Here is a 22729-nt window from a genome sequence, read left to right on the forward strand (position 1 = left end):
AACATGGACACCCTTGGGAGGGGGGCATTATTCTGCCTGTCACCGGGAGAAAAATAGGATTCGGCACTCACCTTGTCCATTAGGCATCCTTAGTCAAGTCGTCCAACGCTGAGTGGAGATTTCTGGTCATTGCCCTGCTCGTCTGCTGGTGGAAGACACTTTATGCTTTGTCTTCTTGTGTTTGCTCACCCTCCTCATTCCCAGTGAGGGTGACGATACAGATTGCCCATGGGCAAAACAGGATGAGCTAAAATTTTACTGTGATTTGTTTCTAACGATGGTTTTACCATTTCTTCTTCTAGGAAGAAAAAATGAAAATGCCTGTAAAGGAGCTCCTAAAACCTGTTCTCTACTCGATAAATTCCCTGAGACAACAGGATGCCGAAGAGGACAGGTAGTACCTAGCGTGTCTTTGGTGACCCGAAGAACACAGTTATTAGGAATAAAGGAATGCTAATGTTTATAAAGCGACAGTTATTGCTTTGGGCCAAACAAAGGCCTTTTTTTTTCTTCTCTCTTTAACGAAACGCCATTCCGTGTGGTCGATGGCAGAGCTGAGGGTGGAAGATGTTCAGTGTTTATCGCTTCGTGGAAAATGAGAGTCCTTATCTTCAGTTCCTTCACAAAGAAACTAGACGAGAATATACATTCTCAGTCTTCCCAAGTAATTCCTTCTTGGAAGAAGTAATTACTTTCCCAAGTGATTTTCTGCGGTCACTTTAGCATTTCCTCCACCCCTCGATGCATGGATGACCGGTGTGTTACTTTTTCCGCGCAGATCAAGTATTCCGTCATGCACCCGGGAACCCACGTGTGGCCGCACACGGGCCCCACCAACTGCCGGCTCCGGATGCACCTGGGCTTGGTGATTCCCAAGGAAGGCTGCAAGATCCGATGTGCCAACGAGAGCAAGTATGTTTCCTGCCATCGTTTCCTCTCGTATCACCTCTGAAGAGGGGTGTTCCTTACAACCAGTCTGTGTTCAGTTGGGTTATTTCTCTTCCTTTGTAACTGAAGTAGGCTGGAGTGGGTGATACTAATCCACACTCTAGTCTGTGTCCCTTCCTTGTGCTTTCCGTGAGTCTGGAGAGACTCCTCGGGTCTAGGGCCGCCCTCCCTAATCATTTCTCCCCACACCACTGTCATCTCAGTGAAGAGCCTTCTCGCTTCTCTTTCTAGATGGACAGACTTGCACTCAGGACCAACCATCTTGTGCTGAGCCCTATACAGATTACACATTGTGTTTATTGCTCTACAACTTGAATTATTCACCGATGCAGAGGGTCCCCCTTCCTGATGAAAATGCCCAGTGATACTTACGTGTGTTGCTCTAGGGGAGGCAGCATGGGGCAACAGAAACAGGCTGTGTGTTTCAAATCCCAGGCTGCCCTTTTCAAACCCCAGCTCTGCCACCTAATCCTGTGTAACCTGGGCCCATTCCTTAATCCCTTCGAACCTCAGCCTCCTCACTTGCGAAATTGGCAATGATGCTGTCTGCTCTGCAGGATTATTGTAGGATCAAATGAAATAACACATACAAGGCACTGAGCCCACGTCCTAACATGAGTGGGATGTGGTGAATGTTAGGCCCTTCTGCCCGTGCCTTTTGCTGTCCTAATCCTATTGCTCCGGCCACCGAGAATGCCCTTCTTTACACTCATCCAAAATAAGCCTATTGCTAAGATCCAATGTCGTTTCATACAAAGGAGCCTCTCTTCTGACTTCTGAGTGCGTGTATAGTATAGATTCTCAGTAATCCTGTTCTGTATCTCCCATTGCTTTTTATCAGTTGGCGTATGTTAGCCTAATCTCTGTAAGCTAGAAGCTCCTAGAGGGCAGAAACCAGGTTGCTATCTTCTTAGTCATTTCTCAGGGTCCTCAGTAGAGGTCCGATGGGACGGGGAGGTACCTCCTATTCGGGAGGTAGTTTGAGTTGTTCGTTTGGTTGTTGGCAGAGACCTGCCTGTCCTGCACGTGGCATAGCGACACAGAGTGCTGTGGGAGGTTCAGATAGGGCTTTCCTCTGCCAGACGTGCTTCGTCAGGGACATACCACAGGCTCAAATGTCAGAGTCATAAGAGCAGTGCAGATAAAAATGCTACAGATGGGACAATGGGCAGCTAGCTCATTTGCTGCTGGGGTTTTGAGAATCTTGACAGTGGTGACTCTTAAAGACAGGAAGGGTTTGGACATTGAAAGCTGGGGCGGGGGGGAAGGCATTTCGGTCTGAAAGAATAGGATCTGCGAAGGCACAGAAGCCAAAAATGAGAGAGGGCACATAGGGAGAATATGGAGCGATGTCAGCAACCACGAGTGTATACAACAGTATAGGTAAACTGATGCACATTAAAATTTTCGAGAGTTCATTTGGGCATACGTCGATTCACATTGCATCGTGTCAAAGCAAAGGTGGGTAGGAGTGCCCCAGGGCAGGAGCTGGAGGGCAGGGCTTCCAGAGAGAAGATGCTGAAGCCAAGCAAAGGAAGTATGTGACTAGATACCGCGAAAGCAGTTGGCCCTGCTTCGGAAAACCCGGTTGGCTGCTTGTGGTCAGTTGCTCTTCTGCTTCACTTTCTCAGGTTCAGGTGCATTGACTCTGGCTTAGACTTCAGTTTGCTTACGTAGGCTGCCAAGGCGTGGAAGCCAATCTCGTCTAACGGCCTTCTTGGCTAAAAATTTTAACAGCACACATAGAATACGGTTGGAAAATGAAAGCAGAATAGAAGCCCAATTATAGAAGGCTTTGATCAGTATTTGATAGTGGGATCAGACTCTTGTCAGGAAGTTACTCTGGAAGCCATGGCGGGGAGGATGCGGGAAGGCAGGAAGAACAGTTAGCATCCTGTCATGGTGGCCCACCCAAGAAGAGCTGGACTCGGGATGTTGGAAGCAAAGGGAGAGTAATGGGCAGGTACAGGAGATCTTATGCGCGTTGACTCAAGCGTGTGGTGTAAGGGAGGGAGAGTCCAAGATGCCTCGGCCTGTGTCCATTTGGGTCAGTAGGAGACTGTTGATGCTTTAGCGAATACTGAGAACTTGGGAGGTGTGAGGCAAGTTCAGGGAAATGGGTAAAGAGATGCCTGGAGCTCGGGAGAGAAGCCATGTCTGGCCATAAAGGTTGGAGAGGCAGACTTAGCAGGTTCTGGAGGAAACTTGAGACTCCATGAACCCATCCACATTTAGAAGACCGAAGGAGGAAAGAGAACCACCAGGGAGGTGGGGCGGCCAAGGGCAGAGGTGGGAAGAACCAGGACGAGAATCAGAGACAGCTGGACAGGAAGAAGTTTCTCCCAAGATGAAATGGACCTTGTCAAGCCTTTGGGGACTCTGTGTGCACAAGCTCTCCACCAAAGGGAAACAGGGTGAGGATGTGATGGGGGACCCAGGGAAATGGAGAGAATGCCGGGGAACGAGACCAAATAACCGTGGGCAGTGAAGAAGGGGAAGAGCACCAGGCCTGTTTCCTGAGTACTGCCTGTGGTTAGAAGTTTGTCATTTGTTATTCCTGTCTCTGGATCTACTTCCCTCCCTCCATCCTGCCTTCTGTTTATTTTTTAAATTTTCTTGTCTGTCCTGCTTATAGATACTCTGGGGGGAAAATCACTAAGCAAAAGTCCACTTACGAACAGGTAGGGAGAAAGACACGTATGAACTGATCCTTGTCATCCGAGGCCTGAGGCAGCAAGAAGCCCAGCTGGAAAGAACGTGTGTGGCAGTGAGGAAGGGGAGCAGGTAGAGAGTGCCGGAAGCTTGAACAAGAAGCCCAGCAGGGCTCAAACCGCAGCAGCGGCACTGGGAGAGCCGCCCCGGCAGCACATCCACAGTGCATTCCCCACGCCAGGCTCCCAGCAAACGCCTGGTGACCATGCTTGACAAAGAAAGGGACTGCCAGGCCCTCCCCTCAAGCTGAAGGCATGATTAGGTTAACGGTCTTCACCTACAGGAAGTAGCATCCGTCCTGCACCGGCCTCAGTAAGCTTGAGTAAGAATGTTCACTTGGCCACCCCTCAATTTCCACAGACTGTAAGTACCTGTTGAAAACAGTAATTTGCAGATGGTGTATTTTGCAGTGATTAGTAAAAAGTGCTTTCCTTGGGGCGCCTGGGTGGTTCAGTCAGTTTCGCGTCCGACTCTTGATTTCGGCTCAGGTCATGATCTCACGGTTTGTGACTTCAAGCTGCACATCGGGATCTGTGCTGTCAGCATGGAACCTGCTTGGGAATCTCGCTCTCTCGCTCTCTCGCTCTCACAATAATAAATAAACTTAAAAAAAAAAATTTAAGAGTGCTCCCCACCCACCTACCTGTTGTTGGGTCAGGGAGGCGATTTTGCAGAGGATGAAGTGCTTCCTGTTGAAGAGCCTACAGCATTGATGCCTTTCTACCTCCTCATGATGGCTGGTCAACAGCTTTGTCTGCACCCCTTGTCTTCAGTTTTATGTTGTGTTACATTCTCATCCTCAGTAAGCCTTCATTCAAGAGCGGTTGGGTCAGGCCAAGTACTTCGTTACAAAACTCATGTTTTTCATAAGGGAAATGGCTCCATTTAAGTACTGTGTGATGCCTATGGGGAAAATAGCTGGGTATCTGGATGGGAGACAGGCAGTTTCTAGACTCTGAAGACAGAAATACTGAAATATGAAACCTGGAAGTGTCATGCTGTTAGTGTAGAAATACTATTAGTGTGGAAAGAGAAACACATAGACCAAGAAATCAGGCTCCCTTGCGCTAGGCAACAGGAAGCAATTTTCAGAGCCTCTCGACTCCCAAAAGAGAAGGTTACTCGTAGCAATTCGTGCATCGTAGTTCTCAGGTGTGAATAATCACACTGCTGTTCCTCCAGCGCCGTGTGAGTCCTGCTAGCACGCGTCTTGTTTAAATATTCCGTCGCTGGAGACGAACAGCCGCGTACTTTTTATCTGACGATGAGCTCGCAGCTACGTGGCCTTTTATCGTTACAAATAAAAATGATCACTTAACATTAATAAGTGCCCTCTGACTGTAAAACTGATACGTGATGCACATTCCTTATACGTAATTTGTAAAACACAGAGAAGCACAATAGAAAAAAGTCAATATTATGTTTGATCTTGATACCCAAAGATACTGTCCAGATGCTTCTCCATACCACATGTGTGTGTCCATGAGGAGGAGGAGGAGGAACACAGTAATGATCGAGAGCGTGCTTGCTGTACGAAGTAGTTCTTAGCATGCCACAGGCGCTATATTATTAATTAATCCTCACAACAATCCTAAGGGATTATTGAAATCTCTTTTGTAACTGGGGAGACTGAGGTGTAAAGATGCCAAGTAACTTCCACAAGGTCACTCAGCTCAGTAAACGCTGATGTTTGTGTCAGCTTCCTGAGGCTGCCATGACAAATTACCACAAACCGGATGACTTTAAACAACAGAAAATTCATTGGCTCGTAGCTCTGGAGTCCAGAAGTCCAAAGTCAGGTGTCAGGAGGGTTGGCTTCTTCTAAAGGCTCTGAGGGAGAGTCCGTGCCCTGCCTTTCTCCCGGCTTGTGGTAGCTGCTGGCATTCCTTGGTATCTCTCGGCTTGTAGACACATGGCTCCAATCTCTCCCTCTGCCAACACAACACCACCTTCCCCCTATATCTTCTCCCCTTCTCTTTATAAACACACTTACTATTGGATTTAGGGCCCAGCCTAATCCAGGAGGGTCTTATCTCAAGATCTTCCACTTCATTACAACCATAAAGACTCTTTTTCCAAATAAGCTTACATTCACAGGTTCCAGGTGGACATACTTTTTTGGGGAGGCCACCATTCAACCCACTACAATATTAGAACGAAGGTTTGGTCTCAAGCAGTCTGGTTTGAAAGTCTGTGTCGCCTCAACCCCACGGCATCTAACTACACATTTCTGGGCTTTTGGGGTTTTGTTGGTGGTGGCTACAAAATTAAGATCATCTTGGACTTGAAAGGCAATCAGTGTGAATGCTGGTCTTCACGGCCAAGCAGCGAGCTGGAGAATCTCCATTTCCGGGCCGTTTGTGTCATCCCTGACAAGCCCTGCTTTGTGGTCTGTCAAGTGAGCTCGTTTAGGATTGCCACCCAAAGCTGAATGAACTTGAGTCGGCGGATGAATGTGCCACTGGCAAGCAGAACTCATCGTTACTCTCATGGAGCGGCCAAGTTGTTTGAGCTCCGGACAATCGCACACGGGAATTCTTTCCACTGAGTCTCCAGGACGTGCTGGAACCAGGCTGCGGGAAAGAAGAGTGACTGTGTGGCTCTCCTGGAGACTCAGGCTTGTTGCCTGCAACTTACCAGCCAAAAATATTGGACAGGACCACCAGATCGTCAGGAAAGTGTGCATGGGTGTCACGTCAGCAGCACGTCAGCAGCAGCGGACATGGGTGTCATGTCTTCAGCTGAAGACATGAATTGGCAAGAAGTCCTGTGATGCCTCTTCCTGCTGCTGTGGAAATAATGGCCCTCTGCCACAGCATACCTCAAGTGTTTTTGTAGCATACTCTTTCCATTAATCTCTCAAGTTTTTAATTAGGTAGATTATGTGGAAAGCCTGCTAACATGTTAACAGTGAAAGACTTAATTTTTTAAAGTCACCATGAATTGTTCATAGACAGCATTTCTTTTTTCACAAAGTGTCCAGGAAGCTAAAGTCTGAGAATTTTCCTTTGGACATCATAGCTCTTCTCTTTCACAGAATGTAACCGTCTTCCAGCCCAACTGTAACGTGACCTTACCCGTCCATAAGTCACCATCCGAGCCTGCGCACCTGGGATTGCAGGTCGAACATGGCATTTTACCTGGATGTGTTCCCTGAGTATTTGTTACTAAATAGTAACATTTTGTCCCCTTTCTTCCTTTCCTTGAGCAACTTGGTGAATTAAAGACGTCCAGTGAAGTCTCTTAACCGCTGTTCTGGTTAGCAGAACAGAACAGAACCGAACAGAACAGAACCGCTGTTCTGGTTAGTTGTTGAAGTGATGGTCGAGAAATGGGAAAGTTGGGATCCATTTTGCTATGGCAATATTAAATGATGTGGAGGTTCCTGGGCCAGTCCTCCAAGGCTTTTCACTCCATCTTTAGACAACTTGCATAATCTCTCTAAGCCTTGATTTCCTCACCTGTGAGATGGGAGAAGAATAAAAGTGTATCTTTCTGTGGTTTTGAGTGTGAAAGCAGTCCACCTAGATGCAGTCCGGACTGTATTTACAGAGTGCTGTGTGGTAAAAGCACTCCGTGTATTTGATCTTTTACTGTCCTCTTGTGGGATCGCTGTAGAAATGGGGACCTTTGTCTCTTACCTTCTAGGGAGTGAGACCAAGCACCCCTCCACCATTGGAGATGGTTCTTGTGACCTGGAGGAGGTGGGGCTTTAAGGAGTTAGGAAAGGGGAGCACGATAGGAGGCCAAGGGTGTGGAGGGATGGAACAGATACAGATGGGGACTGTGATCTGATAGGCGTGGGGCCAGGAGCGATCCCGGAGAAGGGAGGACCGGCAGGAGCACAGCGGAGAGCTCCACACCCCGCTCCCACATTTCCCCTTTTCCTCCCCGAGCCCCCACCCTGGAACTGGAGGTCTGTGGGGACAGGGCAGCGGCATCCCATCTGGGGTCTTATGAGTCTGCCTTCCTCTGCCTTTTCTCTTTCTTGGCCCCCTTTTGGCTCTCTCGGCTGCTGGTTGACCCAGGACCAAGAGGAGGAGGTCCAGAGCTTCCACAGAGACAGGGGAAGTCCCCGGGCCTGTGTGGAGGGGAGGGCGGCCCTGTGGCAGCCGGGCCGGGCTCTTCTGTGAGGGGCTGGGAGATGTGCTAGGGGTGCATATGCACACGCTCTGTCGGGAAGAGAGCTTCTTTGTGAAGTCAGCTGTCTTTCATTGGAATTGATATGTTGACCTGAAACAAAGCAGCAACTACTATTTCTCCATTCTCAGATGGAAGCTTAAGCGTGCCCTGTGAAATGTAGTGTGAAGACCGAAGTCCTAACCAGCAACTCGGCTCAGAGAATTAAGGGAATTTTCCTGTGGAAAGGAGCCTTAGAGGCCATCTTTCCATCTCTGTCGTTGTACCGATGGGGAAATGGAGGCCCCTTGGTGAAGTGCTTTATCACATGGCTAGTTAGCAGCGGTCAGAACGAGAACACAGGTGTCCTGGCCTCCAGAAAATGCTTTGTCCCAATAGATAGATAGATAGATAGATAGATAGATACTACATACATACATAGAAAAAGAATGTGCGTTTGTGCACGTGTGTATTTCTGTCTTCGTCTATTAGGTAGAGAGAGAGAGAAGAGTTTTACGTTACGATTCTAGTACATGCCAGGATTTCTAATGCAGTCAGAATTGAGGGACTTCAGTAGGTCAGGATTAATAAGTACTGTGTTATGTAGCGTTATTGCTGAGCTCTTTGACCCTTTTTCTGTATTCCACTCAGCCTGTTAAATGCCTTCCAGGCCACCTCCCACAGCAGCGCAGGCACTAAGCATGTCCCCTAGTAGTACCGTGATCTCTAGCTGAAGGTCTGGGCTCTAATGAAGCAAGGCTGGTGACTTTGCGCTTTTTCCACAGACCCGCAGTATCACTGCAGACATCTGAACTTGCTTCCATAGGATTCCTCCGCTGGAAAATTAGAACCCTGTCTCTTGCCTACCTCAACATTTTAGCAAGGATCACTGAGATGTGATCAATAAAGTTTTTAGGTGGCAGACTCTATAAGCACTTAGTATCATTGTTTAGCATGATTAGTGTTGACGATAATTCTGTGACACAGTGTGGTTGTTGGGTGCAATACTGCCACCATTATACCAGTATCATTAATTATAATTACAGTAATTTGAGAAACTGAAGAATTATGTGACATTGCTTTGTCTTTGACCAGGTATTCTTGTATCTTTTGCAAACCAGGGAGAGGCGTTCTTCTCTCGATGCTAAGGCATTCTCAAAGCCAGATGAGGTAGCCATCTGGGGAGAGGGTGCAGCCCCCCCCACTCTGGTCCTGCTCTCCTGAGCCCTGAGAGAAAGGCAGGGTGCGCCCTCAGGAAACTCAAGGGCAACCCTGGAAATCTTTTTCTCCAGAGGGCACCTTTCAGGTCATACTTGGAGTATAACTTAATCATATTTGGTGAAGCTTTGCTCACAAAGCAAGCGGCCTGAAAACTGTTTTCTTCACCTTGCAGTGAGAGTCTTTGTTATTCAGAAGAGATCTGAAGACCTTTGACCGATTTAGAGCTGTCGCTTTTTCTGGAAAACCTCATCCTTTCCCAAGCAAGGCATTTATCTCAAGTTAACCTCAGTCCCTCAGCCTGCACATGGCTTGGATGGGATTTTTTTGTTCTTCCCTTTCAGGTTAATGAGGGCTGCACTTTTTGTCAGTTTAGCTCTCATGAGGGATTGAAAGATGCCAGTTCTGAAGTATTCACAAGGAATCTACATTAAATAATTGGGTATCTTGGCAGTTTTTCTGGACAACTGTCTGAAAGAAAATGGAAGGGCTGGGGCGCCTGGGTGGCTCAGTCGGTTAAGCGTCCGACTTCGGCTCAGGTCATGATCTCGCGGTCGTGAGTTCGAGCCCCGCGTCGGGCTCTGGGCTGACGGCTCAGAGCCTGGAGCCTGTTTCGGATTCTGTGTCTCCCTCTCTCTCTGCCCCTCCCCCGTTCATGCTCTGTCTCTCTCTGTCCCAAAAATGAATAAACGTTTAAAAAAATTAAAAAAAAAAGAAAAGAAAAAAAAGAAAATGGAAGGGCAAAGAGAAGATAACAGGACACACTTCCCCGTGAGTTTTAGGGCCCTAAAGGAATCCAACTCTTTAGAATACCTCCCAGATTTTTGTTAAAAAAAAAAAATTATTTCATCAATGGTTTACACTGGTCCATACTTGACTTAAGATATCTGAAAAGCTACAGACAGTGGTCACTCAAATTCCACCCTTAAAGGCACTGGTGTTCCTCGAATAAACCAGTGTGTTTCAACACTAAAAGCTTTTCCCAATTCATGGGGAATGTAAGTTAATGAATGAGATGTTCAATAATTTTCTCCCGTAAAGCATCCCTAAGTCTTTGACTTTCTTACACCCATCAGAATCGAGTGAAAAATATCATCTTGTGCAACCTAGAATTTTCTGTTCCATTCTTCGAATTACTTCCAGTATTTTAAGTAGATTCCAGATCCTCTGCCACTCAAAAAAAACTTTGAGAACCCTTGCCATGATAGCACAAAGTGTATTTCGCAGGTCTCTGAAATTTTTGGTATCTCACCCCCTTGGAAGATTTTTGTCTTCTCAATGAAGACCAATTCATAGGGCGTGAAGCCAAGGTTATTTTTGGTAACATTATACCACTTACATATGTTATCATCTCTATCTTTCTTTTCCGTATTTTTTTTCTGTATTTTCCTCCCTCCTCTTTTATATTCTCTACCCTTCATCAGATAAAGACACAAAGGCTCCTGTATGCTGAGTGACCCCCCCAGGTCACACAGTAGTAAATGGCCAGTTGGTTTTAAATCTGCTTCCATTCAGGGCTGTAACCTGCCCATTGTGCTGTGCCGTTTCTCTCCCTCTTTCTCTTCGACCACATGCTCCCCTTTCCCTTCCCCCAACCTTTTTTTTCCTTTTCTAACAGTGCTGAAACACATAACATAAAATTTACCATCCTGTTTCTAAATATCCACACAGTTCAGTGGTGCTGTGTACGTTCGTACTGTGCTGCCATCGCCAACATCCGTCCATCCACAGGACTCCTCATCTTGTGAAACTGAACACACTGAACACCCCCCACCCCCATCATTCTTACCATCTTTGTGAATTTGCTCTAGGTACCGCCTATTAGTGGACTCACACCATATTCGTTCTTGTGTGAGTGCTTTATTTCACTGAGCATAATGTGCATGTTGTAGCATGGTCTGGATTTCCTTCCCATTGAAGGCTGAATGATACACCATTGTACGCATGTTCCACATTTTGTGTACCCATTCATTGGTCCGTGGACACTTGTGTTGCTTCCGCCTTTTGGCTGCTATGGGCGATGCTGCTGTGCACACGGGCGTACAGCCGCTCCCCCGTCAGTGCACTGCCCCCCTTATCTGCTGCCTATATTTAGGCTTGTCAGCGATCCCCCATACACATTGCATAGCCCCACCAGTAACACTAAGACCTAGAACATCACCACCAAACTGTATAAGCTATGGGCCATTCCACTTCCTTTTTCTTGTCCTTTTCTTAACTTTGCCTTTCTTTTCAAGTTTGGTTTTAATATGTGTCTAATAATATTTAATAATATATACTATGTCTTGTGCTCTGGTATCTGTATATTTCTGTTGTTGGTTTCACTTGGATGGAACTCCAGTAGAACTCTTTGAACCATAAGAGGAATCATAGTGAAGAGTCAAGCAGCCCACGTTTATTGAATGCAAGCTATTAGGCTAGGTGTGTGAGACAGCGTGTGACATGGGGTAGGAAGGTGGGGATGAGTGGGAAAGTAGGGGTCGATTCTCAACTTCAAGGAACTTTCAACTGGCAAATATTCATTTGTTTATCATTTACTTTAAATAACGTAGAAATGTTATTGTCTGATTAATACAATGTGTCTGGGATGAATGTACCTCTCACCAACACCCCGCCCCCCACCCCAACCACCACTCCACAGGGACATTTGGCAATGACTGGGGATACTTTTGGATCTCATGACTGGTGGGAGAGTGCTACTGGCATCTAGTGGGTAGAGGCCAGAGAGGCTGTCAAACATATGCAGAGCACAGGACAGCCCCTAAGTTATCTGAAATCTTGAAATCAAGCTAGCATTTTCTATCCTATGATTTTAATTTTTTGCTAATCCACAATATAGAATATCAAATGCTTGCATGGAACTTTAATACTAAAGAAAATTTCCTAGTAATAACTTCATTTTAAAAATGTAACTTAGCATGTAATAAATTGGCAGTAAATACCTATTTTAAAAAGAGAAGAACATTAGCATGACTAATAAACTTTCTTTGGATTTGAAAGGCATTGTGTAATTGCCCCTGCATATTTCTGTCTTGATTGCTTTATATAGACTAGTACTATGTTTAGGTCTTAGCTGCTATACACATATTTTATGAAGTAATGTTGGAGGCCCTGAAGAATGTTTTACAGCATTGATTTAAAATACTCCATGGATAGCCCACTTGCATTGCAAATGACATTAAAAATATAAACAAAATCCATTCCCAATCTGCCTTTCCATAAAATGGGACTTCTTCCACGAAATGGAGCTTTAACCAACGGAAAGCGTTGAGAAAATCATTTGGAGATGCACTGGCGCCCTTCCAGGTATCCTACGGGGCATGAAGATACCCAGGTGCTGCCCATAGGTCTAGACCAGTCTCTGAAAGGCCAAGGGAGGACAGCATGCAGTCATTGACCAGGAAGTCATGTGGGCTTGAGCCACCGGGGCACGCCTTTCACTGCTTGCCTGACTCTACAAGCCACACCTAGGCTTGTTCCGAGAATAATTGCAAAGCCTGTGGTGAGGTCAGTATGCTCTTATCACCAGTCCCCTGCCCTGTGTTCACGTTCAGGGCTCAGCATCGAAAATTGTATTCATGGTAAGAATCCTTAAATTCTTTCTTAATCACCAAGGAGAGAATAAATGCTGGCTTCGTGTTCCAGTTATCTGGTCATCTCCCAAAGGTTATCATGAAAGTGCCCATCTGCACATAGCCATGGGTTGATTCTCAGACATCTGAACCCATGTTTTTCTGTTCCAGGACGTGGGAAGAAGGCAAGGTGCTCATCTTTGATGACTCTTTTGAGCACGAGGTATGGCAGGACGCTGCGTCTTTCCGGCTGATATTCATCGTGGACGTGTGGCACCCAGAGCTGACCCCCCAGCAGAGACAGAGCCTTCCTGCGATTTAGTGTGTTGTACAGGCCTGGGACACACTGGAGAGAGGCTGTCTTTCCGCTTCCATCTCCTTGGGTGTAGGGACACAGGTTCCAAGTCTGAGGCCCTTGATTCCTTTGATTTGCAGCCCGAAAACTTCTGAGGCTCCTCCTAGGATTAGAAGACACTAAAAGGAATATTTGCCTTGCTGCGGTTCATGTAGAAAGTACTCTGCTGTACTTCCTCCCATGACGGCACCCATCTGATGCCACATTTTCAGGTGAATACGGGATAGCTTCTACCTTGTCAGCCAAAGATGCTTTCTCCACTTAGAAGAGGCCGAAATCAGTGTACAATGAGAAGATATGTAGAAACTGTGAATGGATTGCTTTAGCTTGTAATCTTTCTATGCAATTATATTTTTCTAGGGTAGCTAGGCAATTTTGTCATCACGTACCACTACTTTTTTGTTGATTTTGATAACGAGCTGTGTAAATGCTGTTCAATGGTAACGTTCCCCGTGAACCCATACGTCCCTCTTTTAATTATTTCTAGTGAAAGACACTCATAAAAGAAGCAATTATATTTTCCTACTACAAAGGAGAAAGATGTAATTGTGCTGATGTCTGCGGACTGTACTGCTTCCTACCAACTGAGTCCCTTTGCTATTTCAAATCATCATTGAAAGACGGTGTCTTAATTTCTCTCCTCACCATGCAAATGGTAGAGACTCTGTCTTTCTGAGAGGAACTTTTCACACTGAAAGAAGACATGGAATTATTTTATATCGAGGTATGAAAGTGCCACATGAAAATTTTTTTAATGCCGAGAATTAGGACTTGAAAAAGTAACATTTCTCGGAGTAAAAACGTTCTCTCAGGATCAAATAGCGAGGTGGCTGCTAGGACATCGGGCTCCTTGGCCTCTTTGCCGTCTGAGAAGGGGCTGGAACCCAGAGTCTCCTTGCCTGTTGTAGATCCACGTGAGTGAGGAGGTCCTTAGGTGGGTCCCCACCACAGTTTTGTAAAAATATGAAGGATGGCAGAGTGAAAGACCTCGAGAATGCCAGGATCTTAGTCCTGCATTTAGGGTGTCCAGATCGCCTTCCTCTTTGACGGAGTTTGGAAGACTCTTGTGTTTCCCTGGCTTGAGAAACTTCTGCCATTTAAATACAGCTTTGAAGTAGCAATCGTTGTCCATAGTTTAGCTTTCATGTTACGCACGGCGTAGAAATAACAGTTGAAAAATGGTTTTGCCTCCTTATTCCAAAGATGGTCAAACTTAGAAGAGTATTAATGCATTAAATATTGCATGTTTCCAGTCCAAACTAGAAATGATAGCTATGTGAATGTAATGATATTCATGTACCTGAATTTTAAGCCAATACGAACAAAAATGCTGAAGAAATGACACAGCAGTTACCAAATCTCATTCACGGGTAGAAAAAAACACCTGTGCTTCCTTTCCATTTAAGGACAAAGAGGGATGCTTTATGTCTTTTAAAAAGAGTTCTTTAACGTTGAAATGGACCCTTTTGGCTTGACGTGAGCTTCCAGTGAGAAGGGTTTGCAAGATATTTTGTTCCCGTCTGTTTTGCCAAAACAATCCCACTAAAATAGAAGAAGCACATGAGGAAAGTATCGAAATTACCAAAGTCCAGAAGAAAAAGCAAACTCTTGAAAATAAAAAGGTGTTGTGTCCTTCAGTATTTATTGAACGGAAGAAATGACTGACAAAGGACAACACAATCCAATGCTCCTGTAAGAATATTCATGTCACTTACTGAATTTGGTTCTTACACGTATACCGCATACACATAAAGAAATTTAAAGTATGAGTTGTCAGTGTTAAACCATCATCTTACGTTCATTTAATGAAATCACGGACTAGAGTAAAAACTAGCTCTTGACTTAATAATTATAATATGGTATTTCAAATCAGGTCACTACAGTAGGTTCTAAATGTTGCCAATTGAAAAGCCAGAGTTATCCTTACTGTTGTAAAGTGTTGGCAATAATCGACTCTGATACCGTTTTAAACACTTGGATCCCTCAACTGTTTTATAAACACAAGTAATAAAATGGATTTTCTAATTCACTTTAATTCTTTATCTTTCTTCCCTCTGTCATGGAATATAAGGAAAGCATTTTGGTCACTGCATTGGTAGAATGATTTTCAGTGTTACTATTTTGTTATTTGAAATGTCTACATAAAATGAATTGGTTTTACTTGTACTGTGATACAGTTGGTTGAGAAATATTTTTAATTCTATTTAAATTTTATTTCAAGGGTGGATTACAAAAATTACTTCTTATTCCCCTCTACCAGTAGAAAAAAAACCTAAAATACTAGATTCATTGAGAAAGAGATGTAATAAATGGTTACAATTAGTAATATCCATGGAGGGTGATTATGGCCAGATGAATCACCTCCTGTCTTTGAATTTTTTAGTTAATTCTCCCAAACACTTAAAACATAAAATCATATTTTTCTGCCCATTATCAACTCAAATGTTTTTTATTTGACATTGAGCACCAACTGGTCATACTAATAAATGCCCATGTCATGCAGATGGCTGGGAGCATAAAATATATGTAAAAACATACAACTCATCTGGGGAAACATGGCCCAAGTAAGGATATCGTATCCTATTCACTTTTATTTCATTTCCTTTGACTGGATAGTTGGGGACTCCATTTCTAAGGAGAATAGACAAAGAAATAAAATGATCTTTGGCATTTTATCCTGCAATCCTAATCTATTTTCAGTATTTGCATATTTAGCCATCTTTAAGGGTCTTCCTCCATGATTGATATGTACCCTCTCAGCAACAGCCAGGTCCCTTCTCCACACCTTGAACTGGTTGCAGGAGGATGGGGGGCGCTAAATGCTTCAGTAGCACTTTTCTTTGCTGTAGTGACCCGAGTGAGGCAATTTGAATGGATTCATTCATCACTGACATGTGTTTTCAATGAGACCCCACCCCCTCCCCCGCAGATACATGTTGCCTGTGACAAGTCACATTATTAAGATGAAACAATCATATTTCAAGTTGTGTGCGTCTTCCTTTAAAGTCAGATCATGGTAATCAGCTGGTGGCCTGAAAGAAAGATGTGACGTCAAAATCATTCTTGCAGGATATCCAAATAAGCAAACTCTGCAAATAGCCAGACCTACAAGAACATGCCCTTAGGCTGAACAATTCGATGCTGGTGATGAGGTCAAAGAAAATAATTCAATAAGAATGGAAATCACTGGAGAGATTACTGTCTTGGGGCTTTGCACTTACACTGAGCTTGACAACTGTGTCTGCACAGCTTAATTCTGGTGTATCTACTTGGAAGTGCGCTTAATCTTAAATCACAAAAACTGAAAAGGGTATCTGCGGTGCCTCAGAAAAATCCTTGTCCTAACGGAGTGTGTGCATCAATTTAGTTTTTCCTTTTTCAATTCATTGAATACCGTAAATAAAGGCGAAGGGGAATACCGTAAATAAAGGGGAATATCGCCTTGCTTCACCTCCAATCCCCTCACTGAAAAAAAACAACAAAAAAAACCCATCTCTCAAGTCTGTTCACTTTGGCTGCTCAGACCGATGGCTGGTGACAGTCATCACCAGGTGGCAGAGTGGAGGGCCTCATGTCAAGCGAACGCACATGTTTGTGTGGGTCAGTTGCGCCTGTGCTTCCCGGGTGGCTGATACCACTGAAGGCTGGCGATCTGCGGGAGCATGGGGTGAGCCGGGGTTCAGTCCAGAGCCAGGAGTGGCTGAGTGTTCTCGTTCTCTCCCTTGTCTTCATGTTTCAGGGTCCCAGCTTCTACCACAGACTGAGATCTAATAATAGGGGAAGGAGAAAGAAGCAATTACAGACCATTCATGGTGGCAACAATTTTGGAACCTTGGAAGGCATTCAGATTTTAAGTTCCCCTTATTAATCCAAACACTCAGAATAACAATATAATCCCCCTCTTTTTTTGTATCTCTCTCTTGCTGGCTTTTTTGCGTTCTACACCACATATTTATGGGGAGAGGCATCTTGAAAGCCTCTTTGCCAAGATCTTTTCTGGTGGTCAAAGTAACATGTGCGTTCTAGCCACAGACTGCCCCAGTGTCTAAACATTCTACGGATCTTGAGATGCATCAAGTCAAATGAATACCGGATTTTTTTAATGTTCCCAAATACTTTTTAGTATTTAGTATTCAAGGGTGGAATACAAAAATTACTTCTCTTATTCTCCTCTACCAGTAGAAAAGAAAAATTACAACACGAGATTCATTGAGAAAGAGATGTAATAAATGGTTGTGATTAGTAATAACCCATAGAGGGTGATTACGGCTAGTTGAATCACCTCCTTTCTTTGAATTTTTTAGTTAATTCTCCCAAATACTTAAAACATAAAATCATATTTTTTCTGCCCATTATCAACTAAAATATTTTTTATTTGACACTGAGCACCAACTGGTCATACTAATAAATGCCCATGTTTCTCAAGATCACAGGAAACTATCATGCATGATGTTAAGACCACAAGGTTTGGAATCAGATTGGTAAATGTAGACTCTGCCCTTTACTGGCTGAGGAGCCTTGGAGGGGTTCTTAAAACTCTCTGGACCTTTATTCTGTCACTATAACACAGAACTATTACCTACTTCCCACTGCTATTGATAAGGACTAAAGCTAATCATATTTGTAAAGCATTTGACGTGTAATTTCAATCAAAATTTTCAGAGCATTCTGTCACCATAGTGCAGTAATAGCAATCTGTAGTTTCTGATAAGCCCTCTCATATCAGATGATAACAGTTTCTATTTTGGGTTTACAATGTGAACTGAAGTTATTTTCCAGTATATAGAGAGGTTATAAGAGATAGGTGTGCAATATACATTCAATAAATGTTCACATGCTAAAAAAAAAAAAAAATTAAGGGGTGCCTGGGTGGCTCAGTCAGCTAAGTGTCTGACTTTGGTTCAGGTCATGATCTCACAGTTCACAAGTTTGAGCCCCGTGTCGGGCTGTGTGCTGACAGCTCAGAGCCTGGAGCCTACCTCAGATTCTGTGTCTCCCTCTCTCTCTGCCATTCCCTCACTCTCTCTCTCTCTCTCTCTCTCTCCCTCTGTCTCTCAAAAATAAAGAAAAACATTACAAAAATATTTAAAACATTAAAATGGTTGAACTTGATTGTCCAGACAAGCAAAACTTACATACGACACGCAATAAAATGTGAACTCAGAAGGCCTGAGTTGCCCAAACCTTCAGGACTATCCCTGGACTGGCTCTTCTGAACCCTTGGGGTATCCTGCCTGATAAAATGTCTCCGCATGCTTGAGACTGTGCGCCATGCCATATAGTTGATGCTAAAAATGTGACTTCTTGTGAATGCCTTTTCTGTATGTCTGGGTTTGGAGTCACCCTGTATCAGTGTGACCTCTTGTGGGGGCAGGTAGAGAAGGAGGAATTGAAGACTGCAGGTCTGTGTGACTGACCCCCGTCAGCCAGTAGAAATCCTGGACACCAGGGGCGCCTGGGCGGCTCAGTTGCTTAGGCGTCCGACTCTTGGTCTCAGCTGGGGTCATGATCTCACAGGTTCGTGGACTGAGCCCCACGTTGGGCTCCGTGCTGACGGTGCAGAGCCTGCTGGGGATTCTCTCCTTCTCCCTCTCAAAATAAATAAATTTAAAAAAATAAAGAGAGATCCTGGACACCACGGTGTGGGTGAGTTTCCCTGATTGGTCACACTTGGTGCATGTTGTCACATGTTGCTGGGAGAATGAAACTCTGTCAGGACAACCGGAAGCCAGCGACTGGTCCTGTGCACCTGGACCTCACCCAATGCACCTTTCTCCCTTGCTGATTTTAATCTGTATTCTTTTGCTGTAACAAACCACAACTGAGTATAACAGCTTTTCTGGGACCTGTGCGTCCTGGAAACGTATTAAACCCGGGGGTGGTCGAAATGACCCCCAGAACAATATATAATTACACTAACAACTTGTTTTGTGTGCACCTGGTATTGTTGGAAGTTCTTTAGATGTATTAGCTTACTTCATTTTCACACCCCTGAGGAGTGCTGCTATTATCTCCATTTTATAGACGGGGGAGGGGGAGGGGTGGAACTGGGGGACGGACAAGTAACATAGAAAAGGCAACACAAATAGAGGACAGGGTTTTCACCATCATGCCACTTCCGGGCATACCTAGGGCTACAGAGCTGTTTATCTGAACTATTTAGTGTTCCTTAGTTTTACCTCACTGTAAAAATAACTCCCCCCCCCCCGGCCCCAGATTCTTATGTCCATTCAGGATATGCACGTCCCGTAGAAAGTTTAAAGAAATCAAGAAGCAAATTAGTACAATTGTCTCAAAACAATAGATTTTTACTCTAACTCTACTGTGACGCCAGGAACAGTCCCACTTTGGGTGCCAAGCCTAAGCTTTGAAAGTGAGATGGCTTCATGTGGTCCCGGGACAGGACGGAGGAAGCCCCCGCTTGCAGTGTGGCTCAGCTATTTGACACATTTGCTATGCATCTCCCTCTGCTTTCATGAGGGGTCCGGTGTGTGTGTGTGTGTGTGTGTGTGTGTGTGTGGTGGGGGCAATAGATTTATAGGTTTATAGCAAAGCTGAGAGCCCAGAAGCATTGCCCTAAGCAGGAAGAAAACCAGAGGGACACAAGTGCCTGCACAGGCCACCTCCCGAAGTGTGGCCCCTCAGGCAGCTGCCTAACTGCCTTGTCCTCAGGCCCTGGTGAGCGCGGAAGATCCTGCTGGCTGTCCCACTTCGGGGGCCTCGCACTGCGCTTCCCTACTTTCGAGCTGGTTGCTTCGCGTTTACAACATGGCAAGGGAGGTCCCAACCACAGAGTGACAAGGCACCGCAGTGACGCCTCGAGATGAACCCAACAGGGAGTATTCAGTAAGGGGCCGTGCAGCCTCTCCTTGAATCAGTCCAAATTGAGAACCCCAGTCCTCCATGCCGCCCTAGAGGGGCAACTCTCCCAGAAACGTCTTTACACTGAACTCAAACCTGTCTTTGCAACTTCTAGATACCGTTTCTTGGCTCCGCACCTCCAGTGCGGAGCTCCAGGTGGGGCTCAAACGCACAAACCATGAGATGGTGACCTGAGCTGACACCACGAGTCAGAGGCTCAACCAACTGAGCCACCCGGACGCCCTCACATGACCACCCTCTAAGTGTTTATCTAGTGCCCTTGTCGCCAGCTAGAACCCAAGATCTCACCATCACTGCCCACCTGCTTGCACTCACTTTTCCCCCATCTTTCCTTAAGCTCTCCTTTCCAGCTTACCTGGTTGGCAAATGAGACCCGACCCCGGCCCTCAGGTGATAGCGAGTGCCGGACAAGGCCATCCAGACCAGCTTGAGATAAACCCCCTGACTCGTGCCTACACGGGACCACGGAGTGGCCTCTGGAACTACCAACGATTACCTTCACCCCATTATAACACTAAAATCTCTGCCCCAGGGGGAACACAAGCCTCATTTGCATAACACACAAAATATGTATAGGCACGTGTGCAACCCTACACCCACCTGCACATATGGTGACAAGGAGCCTCTTTTTAAATATTTATCTTCACCCCAAATCAAAGGAACCTAACCACTCTTGCTCGGGAAGTCATGACTTTGGAAGTTTTTCCCTGTGATCTCCTTATTTGCCGCAAATAGAATTTCTTTTGTGTGACGGTTCACCTGGTGTAGTTTCTCTCTGTGACTCACCAAGGAGCCACCTCCCGTTGGTCAGGTTACACCTTCAGCCCTCTCTTCCTGCCACCACCAAGGCTAACCAGATTCCTCTCGTGCCAAGGTTTCTAAAATTACTGCTGGGACGTTCTCCTGAATCTCTTCATCAACTGGTTGCCCACAGGGTGTCACCCCAAAATAGAGTGAAATTATTGCTTCTCGGGGTTTTTTTTTCTTTTTCTATGCTTCTGTTGAAGCATAGACAATGCACCTAAAATTGTATTAGCCTTTCTGGCACTTACTCAACACAGCTGAGGGAAAATTTAGCTATATTTGCATAGGCTGCTGGTAAACCATTCCTCTTCCATCTTGAAGGTGCATGGTTCAGTATCCAATTTCTTCTTCTGAAATTTGGCTCATATCTCTATCTCTGTCTTTTTGGATCTCGAAATTTGTTATCCATCCAAATTATTGTCTGTGATCTTAAAGAGAATTAGATTGGTTTCCAAACTTCCCCTCCCTATTTTGGGAGCCACTGTGGAAAAAAATTCAGGGCGCCTGGGTGGCTCAGTCAGTTAAGCATCTGACTTCAGCTCAGGTCATGATCTATCCGTTCATGGGTTCGAGTCCTGCATCAGGCTCTCTGCTGTCCGGGAGAAGCCTGCTTCGGATCCTCTGTACCCCTCTTTCTGCCCCTCCCTTGCTTGCGCTCTCTCTCTCTCAAAATAAATAACTTAAAAAAAAGAAAAGAACAGATCCACGACATGTCAAATATTGAATTTTCAAACAAAAATCACTTATTTACACTCATAGTGAGAAATGTTTGAGGATGTCTCCTGAGCAAATGTTCAGGAACCTTAGTTTTCTTGTGGAAATACTGCTTCAGTTACCCCAAGCTAGACTCACACCCAGATATGAGATTACTGTGATAGGCACCCAGAAGACAGGGTGTTCGGAGGAGGTGAGGCGTTAGGTCTAGAAGGACAAGAAGGAAGGAAAAGGCTATTGTTCACACAATGACATCATTCACAGTGCTCATTCGGGTGACTCTTCCTCCTTCCACTTGGGGTCAAATTTAGATCAGTGTGATTTCTTTCAATACCTGTACTGACAGCAGGGACACAATGCAGGCTTTTTTACCTCAGTCAATACACTGCGTGTCTTGGTAAAATGGATCAATTTGGAGGAGCCGAGCATGAGGAATGGAACTTAATGTTTTCTTTTTTATCTGCCTTTCCCCTGATTGAGACAATGACCATAGCCTTTTTACTCTCAGCATGACATCATCCCATGTGCCTGGTCGCACAATGGACATTCAATATAAGGAACACGCTGCATTGTGAAGTAGTTGAAATTCACTGGGGAAACAGAAAGCAAACATTGCATTTTTTTTTTTTTTTTACAAATCTGGTATAAATAAAGAACCCAAGAGAAACATCCTCCTTAAATGCTTCCCTCTGGACATTTGGCAGAGTCAAAGTACTCTCTAAGAAGACCGATCAAGTGCTCACTGATAAAAGTGTCTCCACCACGGGTAAACAGAGTGCTCAGAAATTGTGTATTTAGCACATTAACCACTAAGGAGCCTCTCGCCTTGCGACTTCCTTGTCCAGATCACTCTCGGTGGTAATCTCTCCATTCAGTGGCTTTGCCTCCTCACAAGAAGCTTGACACTTTCACAGAAATAAACATTTCAGGCTTTTCTCTGGAGTCCGCTTTCTGACACTGAAGCCAGCTTGACCCCACGGGCAGACAGGGGAGGGATTTGAGCTATTTCCGCCATGGTTATCTCAGTGGTGTAGCCAACTACCCTAACAAAGCCTTCATTCCAGCCTTGATAGCAACATTTTGTTTTCCCGCCATTATATTCATTCTCTCCCTCTCTCCCTTCCCTTCCCTCTCTCTTTTTACCCACTACCTTCCCTTTCACTTCTCTAGCGCTTGGAGCTTTCCCCACTCCGTACCACCAAAGATCTTTAGCCATGGTTGAATTTTACTGATTAGGAAAGCAATTAAATTCCAGAAAGAACAAGACAAAGGTGGGAAATGTTCACCATGAGCCAGTCCATTTTGCATTGACCAATAATCGGACTGAGACTTCTGCTCTCAGAAGTTTATTTCCAAAACTTTGTTTAGCTACTTTATCTCAAAAGCCATCACTACATAGCATTCT

The 22729-nt window shown here is 45.0% G+C and overlaps 2 protein-coding genes across 2 annotated transcripts in view; one reads left to right on the forward strand and one right to left on the reverse strand.

The window, feature by feature from the left end:
- Positions 1–15093, forward strand: part of ASPH (aspartate beta-hydroxylase) — a 222895-nt gene extending 207802 nt beyond the window's left edge. Inside the window, exons 23-25 of the mRNA XM_032591961.1 lie at positions 303–394; positions 779–912; positions 12741–15093. Of these exons, the coding sequence (XP_032447852.1) occupies positions 303–394; positions 779–912; positions 12741–12891 (377 nt within the window). The 3' untranslated portion in view covers positions 12892–15093. The remainder of the gene's footprint in view (positions 1–302; positions 395–778; positions 913–12740) is intronic.
- A 1424-nt stretch (positions 15094–16517) lies between these two features.
- Positions 16518–22729, reverse strand: part of CLVS1 (clavesin 1) — a 171938-nt gene continuing 165726 nt past the window's right edge. Inside the window, exon 6 of the mRNA XM_030303731.1 lies at positions 16518–16691. Within this exon, the coding sequence (XP_030159591.1) occupies positions 16604–16691 (88 nt within the window). The 3' untranslated portion in view covers positions 16518–16603. The remainder of the gene's footprint in view (positions 16692–22729) is intronic.

This window comes from Lynx canadensis, chromosome F2 (genome assembly GCF_007474595.2).
Source record: "Lynx canadensis isolate LIC74 chromosome F2, mLynCan4.pri.v2, whole genome shotgun sequence".
NCBI classification, from domain to species: domain Eukaryota; kingdom Metazoa; phylum Chordata; class Mammalia; order Carnivora; family Felidae; genus Lynx; species Lynx canadensis.